General features: G+C 39.3%; 2 protein-coding genes across 5 annotated transcripts in view; one reads left to right on the forward strand and one right to left on the reverse strand.

Moving 5' to 3' along the window:
• The window catches only part of BEST3 (bestrophin 3), a 29,303-nt gene extending 17,478 nt beyond the window's left edge, over positions 1–11,825 (reverse strand). Inside the window, exons 1-3 of one of the 3 annotated variants that reach the window (XM_072146702.1) lie at positions 11,634–11,744; positions 9,577–9,743; positions 1,888–1,982 (exon numbers count right to left, since the gene is read on the reverse strand). In XM_072146702.1, coding sequence (XP_072002803.1) covers positions 1,888–1,982; positions 9,577–9,728 — 247 coding nt within the window. In that variant the 5' untranslated portion in view covers positions 9,729–9,743; positions 11,634–11,744. Of the gene's footprint in view, positions 1–1,887; positions 1,983–9,576; positions 9,744–11,633 lie in introns of those variants that run through there. The other 2 variants (XM_072146699.1, XM_072146700.1) reach the window with 2 other exon arrangements.
• A 6,071-nt stretch (positions 11,826–17,896) lies between these two features.
• RAB3IP (RAB3A interacting protein) overlaps positions 17,897–19,686 on the forward strand; it is a 33,708-nt gene continuing 31,918 nt past the window's right edge. Inside the window, exon 1 of one of the 2 annotated variants that reach the window (XM_072146698.1) lies at positions 17,897–17,917. The gene's annotated coding sequence lies outside the window, so the exon portion shown is untranslated. Of the gene's footprint in view, positions 17,918–17,951; positions 18,075–19,686 lie in introns of those variants that run through there. The other variant, XM_072146697.1, reaches the window with a different exon arrangement.

Raw genomic sequence — 19,686 nt, forward strand, 5'->3', positions numbered from 1 at the left:
AAGTAGAGGGTGAAGAAATCGCAAATCAAAGAGAAAATCTGTCCTGCAAAGATACATTAGGAACACTGCAACAGACACACACCAGCAAATTTCGAAACACCCTGTCGTAGGTGCAAAGAAATGTGCAAAAAGGGTGCAAAAAATGTGCAAAGAAAAAAACAAGTCAGAATAAAAATACATGTATCCCATAGTCTGTAATTAGAAAGGTGGTGTGAATTTATAGAGTGAAAAGTATTGCATTTAGTGCAGCTGTGTGCCGTCCATTAAATTAGAAATGTGAATAAGACCCTACTGTCCACAATCCTTACATAGTGAAGCTCTCAAATCTTTCAAATTGTGTGCAAGTGCCTTAACTTTTCTAGTGCATTGAAACAAATATATTTTGCTATTTATACTTTGGCTGCGCTGGTGAGGAGGACAGCGTTATTCTTGGACTTGGAAGTGTTGTTATTTTCAAAAAAATATGACTCAGCAGTGAATATGACCATGCTCTGACAGTAACTTCTACTGTGTTGATGATGATTTCTTGCAGGTGAGGAGATGGGTGTTATTCTGAAAGAGAATTTAGATTCTGCGTACATTGACAGAATAGTTGATTCAAGCTTTGATTACTATATGTTTATAAGACACCCATACTGATAAATGAAAATGGTAACTTCCTGCAAATGCTCGAATGTATAAGAATATGGCAGATTTAGATGCCAGATCAATTTCTCTGGCCTATGCCACAAACTATTTTTGAACTATTTTTGCAGTATGACAGGACGTATTATTCTGCTGATAGACGTCATTGTCATTAGGGATTAACACTGCTATAAAAGAGTGTACTTGGTCTGCATTAATGTCTAGGTAGGTGGTACATATTGAAATCATATCTGCTGGAGCTTTTTTTTATTATAGCCACAAATAACTTTTTCATCAACTTTAATTACAGTAATTGTGTGAGTGGAAGAGCTTGCCGTTATAGTCATTATCATTTGGCCCTTGTCAATGTCGCTCAGGCCCTTATGCTTACCGACTCTATTTGTCAGTTTACCTCTTGATCATATTATGACTGATACATTTAATGCTTTATGTATCTACTAATTAGTATAAAGTTCATTTTTACATAATAAAATTGTGTCACAAGATAAACTTGAAATTGGGGTTCATGTGTGAAATATGGCTGGTGGTTGGAATTGTTTGGCTTATTTGTTGTTTCTTTATTTTGTGGCTTGCAAGTGTGAGTCTGTTATGGGATCCTACAGTAATAGAGACATGTCCATGTGCTTTAACTTGCTTCTTCCTCGTGAACTGATTGGATTACATGTATGTTTAGTATATTCTGCATTGGAAGTATTTGCACTTTATTATTTATTATAAAGCCAAGTATTGATGAATCCCAAAGCGCTATGGAATTTGATGGTGCTATATAAATAAGGATTATTATATTAATGACCAATATTGAGTTAATATGATAGGCACTTGCACTTTATTATATGTATTGCCATAAATGAATTTCTGCTACTGTTGTAGATGAATCTGTCACACTGTCAATGTGTGTGTGTTTTCATGATGGTTTTTAATGGGGTATTTTTAATTTATGTTTTGGTGTCTTACAATTAATAAAATTGTTACATTTTGGAACAAAATAAGAGTTATTATGCTACAATGTCTCAAATATGAAATTTATAGTGCAATTAATAACAATATTTACAATTACATCAGTGATCAAAGCAGCCAATAAGATTATATTTAGCAAGTGAATGTTAGGAAGCAAGAGAATAATAATTTATTTCTTATAGTTTGGGAAACGTGACCACAGCAGAGTATAGCGTCGTCTGCATGCAGCACATGCCACACCTTCAAGCTGCTGTCTGGATCATTCCACCAGCAGCAACTACTTACCTAACACAAAAGTAACTGGGATTTGTTCAGCATATCTGTCACAGTAAAGTGATAGCTTTTCAAAATAACGTTTTTGTGTATCTGTAAGAAAAAATCTGCAGCAAAAAAAAAAATGTTTTTTATGCAATAGGTTGAAAAAATTGGGCAAAATTACCAGTTTGTCTGTCAAGATCAAAGCAAAAAGTTATGTGGCTTAAAATAAGTATACATAAACTGCATGCACACTGCACGCACAAACATACCGAAAAATAATCATGCCATGCCCTAGCCTTATTTTTGCAGCTAGGTATAGAACCAGTGAAGAAGCCCCAAGGAAGTTACTGACGTTGTAGTAGTTTTGTTTAGTTGCCTAGGTAGCTACTGATTTTTAGAAAAGTATGTTCCCCAATTTTAGAACTATATGGAGGTAATTTTTCATTATACCAGCTCCTTATGACAGTTCTATGTCTGTCTTTGGAGTTCCGCTGCCGTCAGATTCATCAAAAAGGCTTTGGTCCTTGATGAATCTGCTGGCACTGTATTATGCTATGTTGGTTGTTTGCAACAATCGCATTAAAAGTCGCAAACTAATTTTCAAAAGGTGAAAGCACATAGACCAGGGTTGGCACTGGCATTCATTTTGGCCAAACCTTGTGCCAAAATGGAAAGTTGCAATTCATGAATTCAGTTCTTTTGTGAAAACTATTCTATGCAAATAATTAATCTGGTGCAAGCATGGTCTATGCCAAAGTGACTTTACACTGTCCAATGTTTATTTGGAGCTATGAAAATGTGCAAAACAGCATTTGCACCACAACTGGGCCAAAACAACACCAAACATAGACAAAAAAGATGATGACACAGCATAGCCTATGACTAATTTACATAGTTTATATGGACTGTTGTTCTCAATTAAGTTCCCATGTATGTGTATGGATCCATCTACACTCCTACACTTATGTTGGCAGCTCAGGAATTTGTTGCACAGCTTTTTGCTTTGCAAAAGTAGCAAATTATTACTTTGTCCTACATGGACAGCTACCCTAGGCAAAGTCCTTTGTATTACATCTTTTTAGAAATTGCTAGTTTCACCAATGGACCTGAGAATGGTCTTGATGTAGAGGAAGTTGTGTTAAGTTAATATGTATTAAGACAAGATCACCCAATTTTTATTAAACATGAAATAGTGAAACATTAAAGGGATATTCCCATCTCGACATTCACATTTCATTGAACTTATCTGCCACATATACACATTTCTTTAGTTTCATATTGTCCAAAAATTACCTTTGGAAAGATTTGCCAGGAATGTAGCCATGTTGGCCCTTAGATAGCAGTACTTGGATATGACTACTCCGCATTCTAGCAGTTGTTGCAAGATATGCACTATTGATGCCTGCACATCCACCTGAATTCAGCGTTCATTACCACAGGACGGCTGTGGGAAATGCATTGACACCCGACTATTTCATATGCAAAAACTATTTGATTCTTTGTGCAATAACTTCAGCAGCTGTGGCCGTATCCAATGACAACAATCTCATTTCTAAGGGACAACATGACTTAATTTATGGGAAATTATCTTCACACAGGTACTTAAAAAAAAACAAAAAACATCAAATTGAAGAAATGTATGTATATGGCAGATGAATTAATTCAAAATGTCAATGCCAAGATGAGAATACCACTTTGTATTCATTTGGTTCCATCGGATACATCAAGAGACTGAGGCCTCCTTATTTATCTGAGGGGGTGGCCGCACACTCTATATTTCAGCGCCAGGTGCTACCTAGCATATAAATAAGCTGCAGTATGCAAACTTTCAATTGTGAAACACCCTGCGTTGGCCCACTCCCCTTGGATAGGGGACAGTTTTCTGGCATAGAAGCCCTCACAAATGTCCCCCACAGTTTTTATCTTTTCTGCTCCATACAATATTAAATTGTGATGGGGTTAACCACAGAAAATATTCATTACTTAGTATCATTTATTTTGCACTCATAAACTACTATGTCATGCAAAGCCATTGGTAAGACAGGTCATGGGTGGATATTTAGGAATGGCTGACACATGACTGTCGCTGCTAAGTAAGAATTACACCAGTCAGGATAAGTGACATTGCTGGGGAATGCCAAAGGGTCAGAGAGAAATCCTATACACGCTTGAGTACTAACATGATCACTAGTTGTAAAGGAATATTACACAACAGTTGAGCATGTCACCTGATCACAAAGATGTGAAATATGGACTTTCTTTCCCCATCAGTACTGTGTTGTTACCAAATATATGATCAAATTGCTCTTTCAAGTCACAACAAACCCTGAAATTGTGTCCTGGAAGAACCTTGTCTATATTGACCAAAAGCATATTAACTCACATTACTCATTTCTAACAGTTCACATATATTATATTGAAAATCCATAGGGAGCTTTGTAGATTGTTAGGGGCAGGAATCTACAGCTGAACTGTGATCTGTGGTAATAATGTACCTACGGTATTTTTATATACATAGAACATTTATTATTTCACTTTATTTTTTTCTCTAGAATTAGATGTTTCATGCGTTGTCAATGGAATGTTAATGGAGTCTGAAAAGATTTAGAAAGAGAATCAGCAGCCAATCCTGGCGCTTATTTAGGCATCATGTACACAACCGTGTGTGCAATACTGGCCGCAAACAGAGGAAAGTTGGTACCCCTTATTGCACAGGTAGACATCGGCAGGTCCATAGGAACTGAGTGACTGTGAAGCAATACCGACAGGATTAGGACCTCACGGCCCCCAAAAATGGTCATGTGCACAAGGCCTTAAACTGAGCCCTCAACAATTTTAATATGAGTGTCCTGTAAATAATTTCCAGAACTTCTGTTATAGTGGAAAATTTTATACTATAATCTTATGTGCATTTGATACACAAACTATTATACTGAGCAGAACACATGATGTGAGCTGTGACTTTCTGTCTTTAGACAGGGGGATAATGCAACAGCTATTTCATCTGTAATAAGGATAAAGAAAAAGTCCCCACAGGACAAAAGGCAAAAGCAGCTATTGCTAAGTATTTACTGTATGTGCAAATTCACAGAAATTGTAATTTATGCTGTCATTGGGTTCATTATGACCTAGGTTGAAATACATATAAGGAAGTAATAATTAGGTGAATGAGCAGATATGCCTTGATGAATAGGGCTAACAGAAAACTTGCAAACATTAGCATGTTAACCTGTTTTCTTTCCTAATGCTGATGTTCTTGATAAATTTGCAGACAAGACTACCAGACCACCTACACAGATGAGATGTAAGAAATAAAGCTTTGTCTATATGTGTTCAGTGTTTGGTCATTTGGGACTCTAAGGCACTAGGGAGCTGCAGCCCTAGAAACCATGATGAGTAGGGGATGCTTCTTTAGCAGTTGGGGGTTGTATTTAAAGAATAACTAAACTTTTGACAAAACCACATAAATGAAGAAGAAATATTTTCCTCTTCATTTTTTCCTTATTTAAAGCGAACCTGTCACCAGGAATGTAATTTTTAACTGGTGACAAGTTCCAAAAGCCTCTGCTATGCTGATTTTAAAAATGCCTTTGTCTGGATCATTTCAGTAGTTTATATAAGTTTAATTCGCATTACCTGGCTCCATTCCAGTGGCATGTGGCAAATCCCCAGGGAGGAGGAAGATGCAGCCTGTGTGTGTGCCTGTGTCAGTATCCTCTACTCCATACTCATGCAGCTGGGGATGGGATGCAAAAGGAGACACAGCACACAGGCTGAAGCTCCCCCTCCCCTGGACTTACCACAAGCTACTGGCAGAGAGCTAGGTAATGTGAATTAAACTAAATAAACTTCTGAAATTATTTATAATGCTGACAAAGGAATAAGGAAGGGGGCAAACTGTCTGCTTAGTGGGGGTCTCAGTGATGGGACCCCCATAGTTCACAAGAACAGGTGTTGATGGGGTACGATGGGGACCCTTCGCAGCTCCCTGAGATGACTGGATCAGCCTGTCGCACATGGTCGCACCACCCCGTTCATCTCTATGGAGCTGACAGAGATTGCGAGCAAGAAGATTTGAATAAATACAGCAAATATTCTCTAGATATGAAAAAAGTTAGGCTACATTCACACTGCCGTATGGGGGACGTATATATGGCCGACGTATACACGTCCCATATAGACAGCAATGTGTGCACGACGCTGTACGGGAGTGGTGCGGTGCAGCACCATACCGTTCCGTAGCCGGGAGAAAGATAGGACATGTCTTATCTTTCCCCGGAACACGGCGCTGTGCCCCATGTTTCTCTATGGAGAGGGGCAGATGCTCACCTCCTCCTCCTCCTCTCTTCGGGTCCAACGTGTTCCCGCCGTGCTACGGCACACGTTAGTGTGAATGCAGCCTTATTCAAAAGCCTTCAGACACTGCTACAGGAGTAAAGCAGAAACAAAGAGAAGCTGCTTTACGCAATAAAGTATATGACAAAGTTTACTATAATAACCTGCTCTATTAATTTCTGAAATAAAAAAAAGATTGTTTCAAAAGTTTATTTACACATTAAAGGACTTCTACCAACAGGATAAAGGATTGTAAACCAAGCATCCTCTGTTCATGGTATGTGGCTGAGTAGGCACTGATTGTATAATGTTTGCCTTTCATGTACATTGTCAGTGTGAACACAGGCTTAGGATTCCATCTGTTTGGACTTAATTGCATCTCCTCCTGCAACTATGCTCAGGGCCAGCAATGGGTAACCTGCTGTGACTGACAGAGCTCCGCTCCAATCAGTTGGGGCAAAGACTCTGGCTTCACATAAATATCCTGCTCACATTTAGGGCTGGTTATAGTTGATTTTGGCTAGCTCCTGACCCTGATTGAGACTGTCATTGGCGTGTTTTTCTGGCCTCTCTTCCATCTAGTGCAGGGGTCCCCAAACTACGGCCCGCGGGCCACATGCGGCCCGCGGACCGCTTCTATCCGGCCCCCATCCCATCCAGCGCCTGGGTGCCCCCAAATGATAGATCCGGATCCTGGCATTGACAATAGTGTCAATGATTAGGCCGCGGCGGTCGGGCAGGGGCCTCCGTCCGTCCGGACAGGAAGCTCCTGCCCGTCACTGTATAGTGCCCAATGCGGCCGGAAAAGGCCGCTCGAGCACTATAACTGGAGCGATGTGGCCGGAAGACAACCCCGGCGCACATCGCTCCTTGAACTTGAATGCGCGGCCGCGTGATTACGTCATCACGGGGCCGCGTACCCCTTTCTGCCCGGCCACAGGAAGAATAAAGAAGACGCGGGAGCCAGAGGTAAGTACAGGTTTTTTTAATTTTTTTTTTTTTTAAACAGCAGTAGAAAGAGTGTGGCGACCCCAATATACAAAGTAATGAATTGTGGGGCCATTAGAGAAAATAATAATGGAGGGGCAGCATAGGGAATAATTAATTATGAGGGGCAGTATAGTGAATAATTAATTATAATTAATTATTTCCTATGTTGCCCCTTATAATTAATTATTTCCTATGCTGCCCCTCATAAGGGGGGCAGCATAAAATATAATTATTTATGAGGGGCAGCATAAAATATAATTATTTATGAGGGGCAGCATAAAATATAATTATTTATGAGGGGCAGCATAAAATATAATTATTTATGAGGGGCAGCATAAAATATAATTATTTATGAGGGGCAGCATAGGATATAATTATTTATGAGGGGCAGCATAGGAAATAATTAATGGTGGGGGTATAGGAAATAATTAATTATGAGGGGCAGCATAGGAAATAATTTAATTATGAGGGGCAGCATAGGAAATAATTATATTATGAGGGGCAGCATAGGAAATAATTAATTATGAGGGGCAGCATAGGAAATAATTAATGGTGGGGGTATAGGAAATAATGTAATTATGAGGGGCAGTCTAGTAATTAATGGGGGGGGAGCAGCATATTTAATAATTAATTGACCCAATTGATTCATTAATTGGGCCAATAAATAAAATAGTTCACAAAAGGGGTATTACGGATGCTGTCACATGTACAGCTAGCGCTGTGTTTTCAAGGAATTTCTTATATTTTTTTTAATTTTAAACTTTAGTCCGGCCCTCCAACAGTCTGAGAGGGACAGTGAACGGCCCCCTTTGTAAAAAGTTTGGGGACCCCTGATCTAGTGATTCTGTACTTTATTTCTCTCTCTCTGTTGTGACCCTGCTATGTATTTTGTACTTTGGCATAAGGTGGGGCGCCCAGATACTATCCACTGTTTAGGGTTGATTGAGTAAGTAAGTGTTGTAGGTATGGCTTGTTTGGGGAGGGGGGTTAAGAATCAGGTCTCACTGCTTGTGTCTACATTTCGGCCATTACACACTGTGAACGGGATAACGGAAATATTACTAGCACTTTAGGGATTCTCTGCTAAGAAGAGTTAGTAAGTGTAGCAGAAGTAAAAGCTGTGCTTGGACTGTTGTATTGAAAAAAATATTGCCATACTGTATACCCATTTTGGGCAGACAAATCATTACACTGAAGACTGTTGCTGTGTTTGTGCAATTTGTTGCAACATTCTTATGACTGCAATACATCATTAAAAGGGTTTTTTGGTAATGTGTGGGGGCAAAATTAGGTAATTTACCAATATGCAGCTTTAAAATGTCCTAAATCACTTTCTTGGTTCACATATCACAATCACAATCAGATAAAATAAATTTTTTCCCAATGAATACCAGCCTGTAAAATATTTAAATGTAACTTCTTTGCTCTCTATTAGGTACATCACGACCTATGAATACATTTGACGTATACACACTGCGAGTGCCACCCCAGGTCTGGGAACAGATTGAAGACAGTGAGCCCTGAGACTAACTAACCCACTTACTAGCTATCCCTTCCTATTGCACGGCCCACCGTGGGAGGTAGGTAGACAACTAGAAGACTATTCCTCTCTGCTCCACTATACAAAACACTGAGACAACACTATTACAGGTGGCAGTGCTGGATATTTGACAACTCCTTTAAAACCGTGTGCACACTAAGGTGTTTAAGAAAAACACCATGGTTCAGATACACCAATATGGACATAACCTAATGTTTTATAAATATTATTCCTACATACAAAATGCAAGATGCTATTTTAAGGTCATTCAGAGTTAATCAAGAGCGAATAATAAATAAATTAGCACAGATTTATACATTTGTTTAGAATAAGCAGGGTTTAAGGGTGGCCTTTCTCTTTTAGGAATATGAGGAAGCTCAGATCTCTAATGTAGATACTCTATTTTCTATTGTAAGGCTGTTATAAAATAGAAGGCTTATCACTATGTACACTCCAAGGTTTTCCAGGAACACATGCACTTGCACATAAACATCAGACCATCACCCACTCTGTTAACACTCAATGATATGCAGCCTGTATTTTGCTTAAAGATATTATGTATGAATTCCAAGAAGTCTCTTGCAGTGCAATAAATAAAATTCATTCACATTGGGATCATTTGCCTTTACCAGTTTACCATTTGAAGACCTCTGACATGATCATTAAATATATGTTTTGTATACAATGAGAAGATTTCATACAGAACTTACGGGTAGTGGCATGTTGTATGGGGTCTAGAATACCATGCACATGACACTGATATGACACATCGCCATGCTTTACTCATACAATGCAAAATATGTACTATATTTACAGTGTGCTTGTAACCATAAGGAGAAAGTCATGTATACCTGTATATAACACTCAATGTGGTATATAAACTGATGAACAAAAGGAACTCTCTGTACAGCAATTTGTAAATGCTACCTCTCCACTTGAGCAGCAGTCGATGAAACCCAAAAAATGTTGCATTTGCCACTTTACTGGAGTAGGTTACTGTCATCTTGTTACTTTCCTCCTGAAAAACACCATGGACTTTATTATAGAAATTAATAAACAACATGCTCTAGCAGAAACCGGAAGCAGATCATAAATAGAGGAGCCATAACGGTTTTCTGGGTTATTAATATCTATGTCCTATCTGTAGGATAGGTCAACAATATGAGATCAGCTGGTACCCACAACAATTTAATGTTAGCTGTCTGTGCTTGAAAAGTTTAACAGAGAACTGAGCCAGAAAAAGAAGGAAATTGTGCAAAAGGAACTGTAACTTCTTTGATGCTTAACATTTCTGCCTTACAGCACTATGTTACTTATAATTCCCGATATTCATTAAAATATGCAACTCAATAGTAATCAACAACAATACAATTTTGTAGGTGGGTTCAAGTTGCCATCTTTTTCCTTATGGCAGCTGTGACAAAACTGAAGGTACATGAAGTATAGATCTACACAATGCCATATGCAAATATGGCATTGTCACTCATATGTAGAGTATTAAGTTTATACTTTTTTCTCAAAGGAATCTGTCAATTATGATACCACAAAAGTACTTTAAAGGGGGTATTCCCACCTGGGCATCGAAATTTACTTTATTCATCTTCCATATGTATAAACATTTCTTCAATTGGATGTTATTAAAAAAAATGTTCCAGTGTGAAGATATTTTGCCATAAATGTAGACCTGTTGTTCCTTAGAAAATAGATTCTTGTCCTTGGATACAACCAACTCTGTTGGAGTGATTGCACAAAGAAACAAACTGTCTGTGCCTGTGAAATGTCCAGGAGTTACTGCATACTGCTGTCCTGTGGTAATGATCGCTGAATCCAGGTGGTCGGGCAGGACACAATAGCATATATGTGGCCACCACTGTCAGAGTGCAGAGGTGGTCATAACCAACGACAACTATCTAAGGTGCAACATGACTACATTTATGGTAAATTATCTTCAAACAGGAAGCATTATTCTATTAACATCCAATTGAAGATGTGTATATATATGGCAGATGAATTAAATTAAATGTGAATGGACACATGGGAATACCCCTTTTACATACATATTAAGGAGTTACATCTCTAGAAACCATCAGTGTGAGTACCGAGGGTAAGCTCATTTAGACACAATGCCAAATGCTAGATGAAAGTGAAAAAACTCAGTTACTATTATCACCTGCACTTTTCATTTCCAACAAAGTAACATTTGGTTACTCTTTCATTTTAACATTTCATAATATAAACACATAATTTTAAAGGTAATTTTAGAATATTGAAACTCCTTATATGAAAAACATTTAATGCAATGGCCTCTAACCCACTGAAACTAGATTACTGGAAACCCCAGATGTGGCACTCAATGAAAATATGAATACATTTTTAGCTACAGTTAATTTATAGAAGCAATGAATGAACATTTTCAGATAAGTGAATAAGATCATTCGTTTTCTTCTCTTGTTTTGTCCACCTATTTGTTCTACGAATAGAAAATGTTTTACTCAGTTTGTTATGTTAGTTCTATTGCAGATGCAGATATTAAATTGCATTCGAAAAAAAATCCTGCTCAAGAAAGGTCAAGTTTGCTCTCTGAAGGTTATAGCCTGACAAACAAGTTATTGTTTATCTTTTAATATGTTTGAGATTGTCGCATTGGTGTTAAGTACATCTGTCATAGCTATGAAGTAGACCATTATTTATGATATATTTTATGTTTATATTTAGGACATGTAGTCACATGTCAAAAAATCTTCCACAAAATGTTCTAAAAATATTATATATTGTATTGGCATAAAAGAGTGTAGCAGATAATTTCAAAATATGGATTAAAAACAGTACAAAATAATTTCTTTGTGAATGAGAAAGACAGTACGCATATTTTTGAAATAGTTATAGGTATAGATAAGATGTGACCAACCTGATGTGAGAAGCAGAACAATGTTCTTGATAATTGCTTTTGATAAAGAAAGATTGTGAAGTTGAGATTTGGTACAGTCCCAGCTGCCTGCTGCTGGTAATGGTGTCTTTTCTCAAGGAGCTACGAAGAGTCCCTGGAGACAAGCCGGATGAGCACAAGTGGGAAGGGAGTCTTTTCACTTGTAGCCTGTTTGTGCCAACATACACTGTCTATTACATCACAGACTGTTCCATGGCATGAAAACAGCCAACAGCTGCTGATCTTGCTTAGTCTATATTTATAAATCCATCTGCCAGTTAAAGAACACCATTGACTAAGGGATCTTAGGCGACATCTAGATGTCACCAAAGCCTCGCAGATAAACAGCATGTGCAGTGTGTTCCCAAAGAAGCACATAGTGAAGGAATCTTTGCTCTACTCTATTTTCATTTTAAAATACATGACAAATAAAAATGCATTGTCTGTACTTTAGCCTATACAATTCAAAGATTACACAATGGAAGTTTTATTAATGTGCTCATGGTATATTCCCTGTAACACCTCATTACAGGTCATTACGAAATTGAGATCCCTAATTCTACAATTCCCCAAATAGTTATTTAATGATCTTCTCTTGGTACTCCAAGTATGTTCCTTAGTGACCAGTGCTCCTAAATATGACATAGGAGTTGTACACTGCAATTTTGCATTGTACGGTTTGAGCATCTTGTTCGACATGTCCACTCCCCCATATTATTTTAATACTAAATATATACTGGATGTGTTATTCCATGGACAGGGACAAGGGAACAGTTGGCATCATGGATGTTTAATAGCATCAACAAATTTTTTTTGTCCCTAAATACCTGTGTAGTGCCCCTCTGATTTCTGCGGATGATCCCACATGCCAGTGTTTTTTTTCTCTCAGTCAGGCACTGAATGAAGGGCACACTTGTATACCAATTATCAAGGTACAAGTGGTACAGGGTGCAGGAGGTCAAACACAATCTTCCCAGGTATTTTTAGGGATGGACGACAATCAGGGGCTGAAATAGACTGTCCCTTCTCTCATAAATATAAAATATGTGAATGTAGCTTGTTTCAGACTCACATATTTTGTACGCTTTTATGCTGTATCTGGCAAATTGCCTAAACTTTACCCTTCCCTTGAAATACACCAGGGGCTTGTCTACCGCAATCTCTTTTTTGGGGGTGTATAATAAAGAAAACTTTTGACTTAAAAATGTAATCAGGGGCCGAACTTTAAACAGACTGTCAAAATTGAGGTCATTTTGGGGGGCGGAGATCGGAGACATTTCTGGATGGTCTCAAAGCGAGCCTTGGGGATTATTAATCCTTACAAGGGGGTATGATGTAAGAGATCTGTAGGCCAATAGGTCCTTATTAATGTTTTGTAAGGCCCATATTCAACAAATTGGGGTTGTTTTCTAAAAATTGCTGGGCATATAAGTTAGTTTGCTAAACAATTAAGTCCAGCAGGTCATCTGAAAAAAAGAATTTAAAATGGACAAATTTAAGATAACTCTGCTGTTTCTACTTGGGTTCCTGAAGTAGCCGTAAAGTAAAGGACTTGGGGAACATAGGAGGCTGTGGGAAACCAGATACTTTCAGGTGGAGGTAAAACTGCGAGGAGGTTCTTCATTGAGGAAGAAGATGAGGAAGAAGAAGAGGACAGAACAAATTCTGAGCCCCCCTCTCTCGCCGATTCTATGCCTGAGGGCGCATTCACAGGAAGAGTTGCGTTTTTTGATACGTTTTTGACACATTACAAAGGCTTCAGGCTTGATCACTGCTAAAACGTAATGTAACCTCAGCATGTGCTCAAGGCTGAAGCCTTTGGAATGCGTTAAAAACGCATCAAAAAACATGACGCAACGCATCGTGTGAAAGCGCCCTCAGGCTAACATAGCATATGCCTCTTCAGCACTTTATGTTCTTTGTTTCATTTTGTGTAATGCACTTTATTTGCAAATGCAAAAATGTGAATACTTTATTTTGTATTTGTGTCTGTTGCTGATGAATTGATACAATTCACAAAAAAGGCCTAAGCGGCCTCACTAGAGCCCATTAGTCAAGAAGAGGGAGAAAATGTTGCTGATTCTAAACTAGGTGGTGCTAGTTTAGAATCAAAATTACCATTCGCTCTAAACTGGACAATGCGAATGGTAAATTTGATTCTAAACTAGCACCACCCCACTCTTGCTGCCAACTAGGTGTACACAAATAATAATAAACAACAACCAGTTATACATACACTCTGGCCACAAATAACCATAAATAAACAATACAATAATAAACTCTCACTCCTTGGCTCTACTGACTGTAGATTTTTAATATTTCTTTGTGGTGTTGCCCATATAGATTCTTTACAAAAAAAATTTCTTTAATATATATCAATAAAGATATGGATGGAGGAGCAGCTGTGGATATTGTGTTCTTGGACTTTGCAAAGGCATTTGACACTGTCCCTCATAGACGCCTGATGGGTAAAATAAGGTCTATTGGTTTGGCAGAAATCATTTGCAATTGGATTGAAAACTGGCTGAAGGATCGTATCCAGAGAGTTGTGGTCAATGATTCCTACTCGGAATGGTCACCAGTTATGAGTGGTGTACCCCAGGGTTCTGTGCTTGGCCCACTACTATTTAATATATTTATTAATGATATAGAGGTAGGAATTAATAGCACTGTGTCTATTTTTGCAGATGACACCAAACTGTGTAGTGTAATACAGTCTATGGAGGATGTTCATAGGCTGCAGGGGGACTTGGACAAACTGAATGTTTGGTCATCCACTTGGCAAATGAGGTTTAATGTGGATAAATGTAAGGTTATGCACCTGGGGGCCAATAATCCAAAGGCAAAATATGTCCTTGGGGGAGTAAATCTGGGAGAGTCCCTTGTTGAGAAGGACCTGGGGGTACTAGTAGATCATAAATTGAATAACAGCATGCAATGTCAATCAGCTGCCTCTAAAGCCAGTAGGATCTTGTCATGTATCAAAAGTGGTATGGACTCTCGTGATAGGGATGTAATATTACCACTATACAAGGCACTGGTTCGGCCACACCTGGAATATGCTGTCCAGTTCTGGGCACCGGTCCATAAAAAGGATGCCCTGGAGCTGGAGAGGGTTCAACGTAGAGCCACAAAAATGATAAGGGGTATGGAGCGTCTCAGTTATGAGGAAAGATTAAAACAACTAGATTTATTTAGTCTGGAAAAGAGACGACTACGAGGGGACATGATTAATTTATTTAAATATATGAATGGTCCATACAAAAAATATGGTGGTAAGTTGTTTCAGATTAGATCAAATCAAAAGACGAGGGGGCACTGTCTCCGTTTGGAGAAATCAAGGTTTAATCACCGGAGGCGACAGGGCTTTTTTACTATGAGAACAGTCAATCTGTGGAATAGCCTGCCTCAGGCGCTGGTCACAGCAGGGACAGCGGATAGCTTCAAGAAGGGTCTAGATGCCTTTTTACACCTAAATAACATTGATGGTTATGTTATATAGAATTGTTTCCCCTAAATCCCTTCCTCATCCAATCCCTTCCCTTCCTTGGTTGAACTTGATGAACAAGTGTCTTTTTTCAACCGTAGAAACTATGAAACTATAATAAGATAGTTGTTTTAACATTTTCCCCTTCTTCTTGACTAATGGGCTCTAGTGAGGCCACTTAGGCCTTTTTTGTGAATAAATTGTTTGAATCTAATGAGGACCCAGTCAAGACCTTAACCACGACTTAACCCTTGTCAAACTGATATCTTAACTCACACTGACTGTTGCTGGTAGACACTGATGAACTGTCACTGTGTCAGTATTACAGTGAATAGCGCTGAACTGGTACTTTTTAAAGAATTTTTTTGACAACCCCCCCCCCCCCCCAAAACAACTGAAAACTCCCTTATAGATTGGGAGTTATGGGGACTGATCAGTGGGAAAGACAGTGACTGATGCTGACACTAAGGCCCGTTCCACACTTGCGAGTGTGATGCGATGAACTCGCATCACACTCGCAACGCATGCTGCCGGGAACGTACGGCCCGAACGCTGCACACCGGGAGTGAACTGACATGCTTAGTTCACTCCCGATGTGCAGCGTTTGGGCTGTGCGTTCCCGGCAGCATGCATTGCGAGTGTGATGCAAGTTCATCGCATCACACTCGCAAGTGTGGAACGGGCCTAACTGACCCTGATGGATGCTGAGTGACACTGACTGATTCTTAAACTGACAGATTGGGGGACTGATAAGTGGAACTGATTAGTGACTGCCACTGACTTTTTTGTTAGGTTTTTTTTTGATAAAAAAAAAAAAAGAAACTGTAAGCTCCCTTATAGATTGGGAGTTATAGGGACTGATTACAGCGGGGCAGCTGTGATCAAGGGGATAAAAACTTGCTGGTTTTCTCTTCACTTTCACAACACTGTCTGAGGAGAATGGAGTTTGTAGCCCTCCTCTTGACACATTCTGTACAGATAGGCCAATCAGAGAGATCGTCGGCGAGGGACCGCAATGATAACTATGATACCGGACACGATTCTAACTTTGTGTCACTGTCACCTGCAACAGTGACACTTTAAGACTTATAGCCATTGATGCCTCAACTAGGAAATTCTGGGAAATATGCAAATATTTTTTATTTCCTAGGCAAATTATATAAAGACGCCCCCTGTCTTTTTCACCTAATTCAATAGTAATAATTGAATAAAGTAATAAAAAAGTAATAAAGTGAGCAACCCCCTTAATTCCGTTTTTAAGCTTCCGTTTGGCAGCTCCTGGTTTGTAGAAACTGGCCGCACTCACTTATACTCAGTACTAATCATAAAGGATCCATTTGAATTACAGATTACAAAATATACATTGAGGCTTCTTACCAGGGGATGAAACCTTACAAAAAAATCTGCAAGTCCTAGGTCTTAAAAAATTATCCACCTATCTGCTGCAGTTGTTGATACACAACTCACTTGTATTATAAAAAGTCTATGCGTATCAGGAAATATTTATTGAGAAATTTATGTACCCCACTACAGATCCCAGATATTATCTTTAAAGGGAACCTATCATCAACAATTGGCATAATAAACCACTACCAGAATATTGTTAAACAGTGTAACCCCTTCTGGGTTTTGTTTCTTTCATGGCCCAGTGTGGCAACATCACCCTGAAAATAAACTTGTATATTGGTTGTATAAAGTAAAAAAGGAGGAGAGTTTAACACTGAATGGGCTTTCTGAGGAAGAGAGAGCTTGATTTTGGTGTTAAAATCTCTGCCTCCTTTACTTTATACAACCAACTTGCATCTCACTTCAAAGCAGATTTTCTGGATGAGGCCACAACGCTGGGTCATGAAAGAAACATGATCTGGAAGGTGTTCAGCTGCTTGACAATATACCGGTAGTGGTTTATTAAGTCAATTTATGCTGATGGATTCCCTTTAACACCTTAACATGGTTATTTACCTGCCACATGTTGGTTAAGACTGTAAGGAGCTTGCTCATGGGCTAGACCCGCTCCACACACAGAGGATATTAACTGCATTATGCACCTAACACTGATCACAGGTGTTGACCCTTTAAGTCCCACCATCAAACGCAATCCAAAAGTTCTGATCCATTAAAATATACAAAGAGGTTATTCCCGACAGTAAACCCTGTATTGAAAAAGATCAGCAAAATGTACAAATCATATCTTTTTCGCCATTTCACAAAACATATACATTTGAAAAAAACAAGTGATCAAAAGGTTGTATAGTCCCCCAAAAAAGTAGAAATTAAGATGTCAGCTTGTCCTGAAAAAAATGACACTTTACACAGGTTTGTATGCCAAAAGGTAAAAAAAAAGTTATCGGGGTCAGAATAAGGTGAAAAGAAGAATTTTTTTCTTAGGACAAAAGGTTTTTAATTTATTAGACCTTATACAAGCTATATAAATTTCGTATTCTTGTGTTTGTTACCCATTCACATAGTTTTCTGGAGTTTTATATGGAACTGTTCAATTATTAACCACCATTTACATAAATCCCTATGATACCAATGTCCGGCACCCGTCTCAGGTATCTGTGAGGAGCTTCTATGGTGTATGCCCCAGCGCTAAGCCACAATGACTATGCTCATGATTAAATTCTGAGCTAGAGACTGCGCCCCTCTACAGCAGCAGCAGGAACCCGAGAAGAGGGCACCGTGCACAGCGCGCACACCGCCTAGCCTCTGCACGCTCTGACGTCACACACGCAATTCCTCGCGAGCGGATTGGTAGCGTCCCGCGCCACGGACGCAGGTGCAGCTACAACTCGATTTCTGATAGGCCCGCTGACTCGTGAGACGTCACGTGGGTGGTTTCGGTCGGTGTGGTTGTTCTCATTGTGCACCTGCTCGTCTTTTGTTGGTGACGCGCAGCGCGGGCACGGGCGGGGATTATCTGTGTGTAATAGCTGGTGAGTGTGGGGCTACTCATGGGCTTTGGGGGTGCACATGGTGTCAGTGTGAGGCGCTGGCGTGTGTGTGCACTGCAGGGAGAGAGCAGGAGATGTAGCTTCCATGTTTGCGCAGCAGTTCCTTACTGGCAGAGGGGTTACATAGAGGGCGTCCGGTGCCCTGCAGCCATGTCCCGCAAAGAAAGACAAGTTGTGACACATGACGTCATCAGAATCTCATACAAGTCTCCTATGTCATGGAGGCCTCCCTCACCAGTGACAGGACAAGCCTGTGGCTGCAGTCACACTGCCATGAGGGGGCATCCAGCTATTACTACTACTCCCCTCACACTCACTTCTGGTTGTATTGTGAGGCCAATGCTCCAGAGGCACAAGGTGCAGCGTGTGGTAGATCAGCTTCCTGCTACTGCATCAGAAGTCTGTGCATCATGGTAGATGTAACTTGTATGGAATCTTTTAAGTAGTCTTTTTATATGTTTTTATCAAGTTGAAACGACTTGAACAACCATTCTGTGGATTTATTTCTATGCTCTAGAAGTAAACAATGAAGCTTTTTATAGTAGGATTCAGGATTTCTGGCGCACATTTTTTATGAATCTGACTTATGAATCCTGCACAGCTCCGACAGAGTGCACCAACTTTTTTTTGGTGCACCTTTAACATAGGGCTTGTGACACAATTCTGTCAGACTTTGCATGATAAATCTGGTGTGCGGTCTGACTGAGCACTGGAACACCCCCTAATGTATTTCGAATGTAGACTAGTGTAGCCGTGCCACTTAAGGGACGCATGCGACACAATTGTGGTGCATGCACTTCTTAAATATTTATGCAATCAGTTTGTAGCTAAAAGAACATGCAAAGTCATGCAGAAAACTTGCACACAGCCCTTTGTAAATGTGTATCAATTCCTTGTGGTTTTCTAGATCTCTGCTTGCTGTCCTGCTAGAAAGCTTCAGTGTTTACTTCTAGTGCATAGAAATAGATCCATGGTCATGTGATGTAGATGCACAAGCTGTTAGTATGACAAAACTCCCGTGATAGACAGCAAGCAGAGATCTAGAAAACCACAAGGAATTGATACAGAATTTATATCGAAAATTGTTTAACTTTTCCTTACACAAAACATATCAATTATTTCCTGAAAGTGGACAACCACTTTAGGTGTTGCATCATTTTTAAAAATGTTCACCTTCATAGTAGTGATTTCAGTCACCGCCTGTGGTTGGTACTGTATGCCTGACCCAATATGTTAGAAAATGATCCTAGGTCACTTTTTTCCTTTAGAAGTCTGCCGTTTTTGATGTTTAAAAGCGTTAAAGACTGATGAAACCTTAAATAGATTATACATAAACAACCTGACTGTGTTTAAGTATTTGTTTCTGAGATGCCTGTCAAATTATTACCTAAAGTCCTCTGAAGGATCGTTTCCTGTTTTGATACTATAAAATAGTTTTCTGGTGTATATTTGGCTTTTCTGAAGTTTTGACATGTGGTTGTGTAAGATCAAACATTGGTAACGTGTGTACTGCCCACATGTTTTTCGTGTCATGGACCCTTCCTTAACAGGCTAGTCTGGATGTTGCTTTGGCAATCATTAAAAATAAATGCCT

The sequence above is a fragment of the Engystomops pustulosus genome, chromosome 4 (assembly GCF_040894005.1).
Source record: "Engystomops pustulosus chromosome 4, aEngPut4.maternal, whole genome shotgun sequence".
NCBI classification, from domain to species: Eukaryota; Metazoa; Chordata; class Amphibia; order Anura; family Leptodactylidae; genus Engystomops; species Engystomops pustulosus.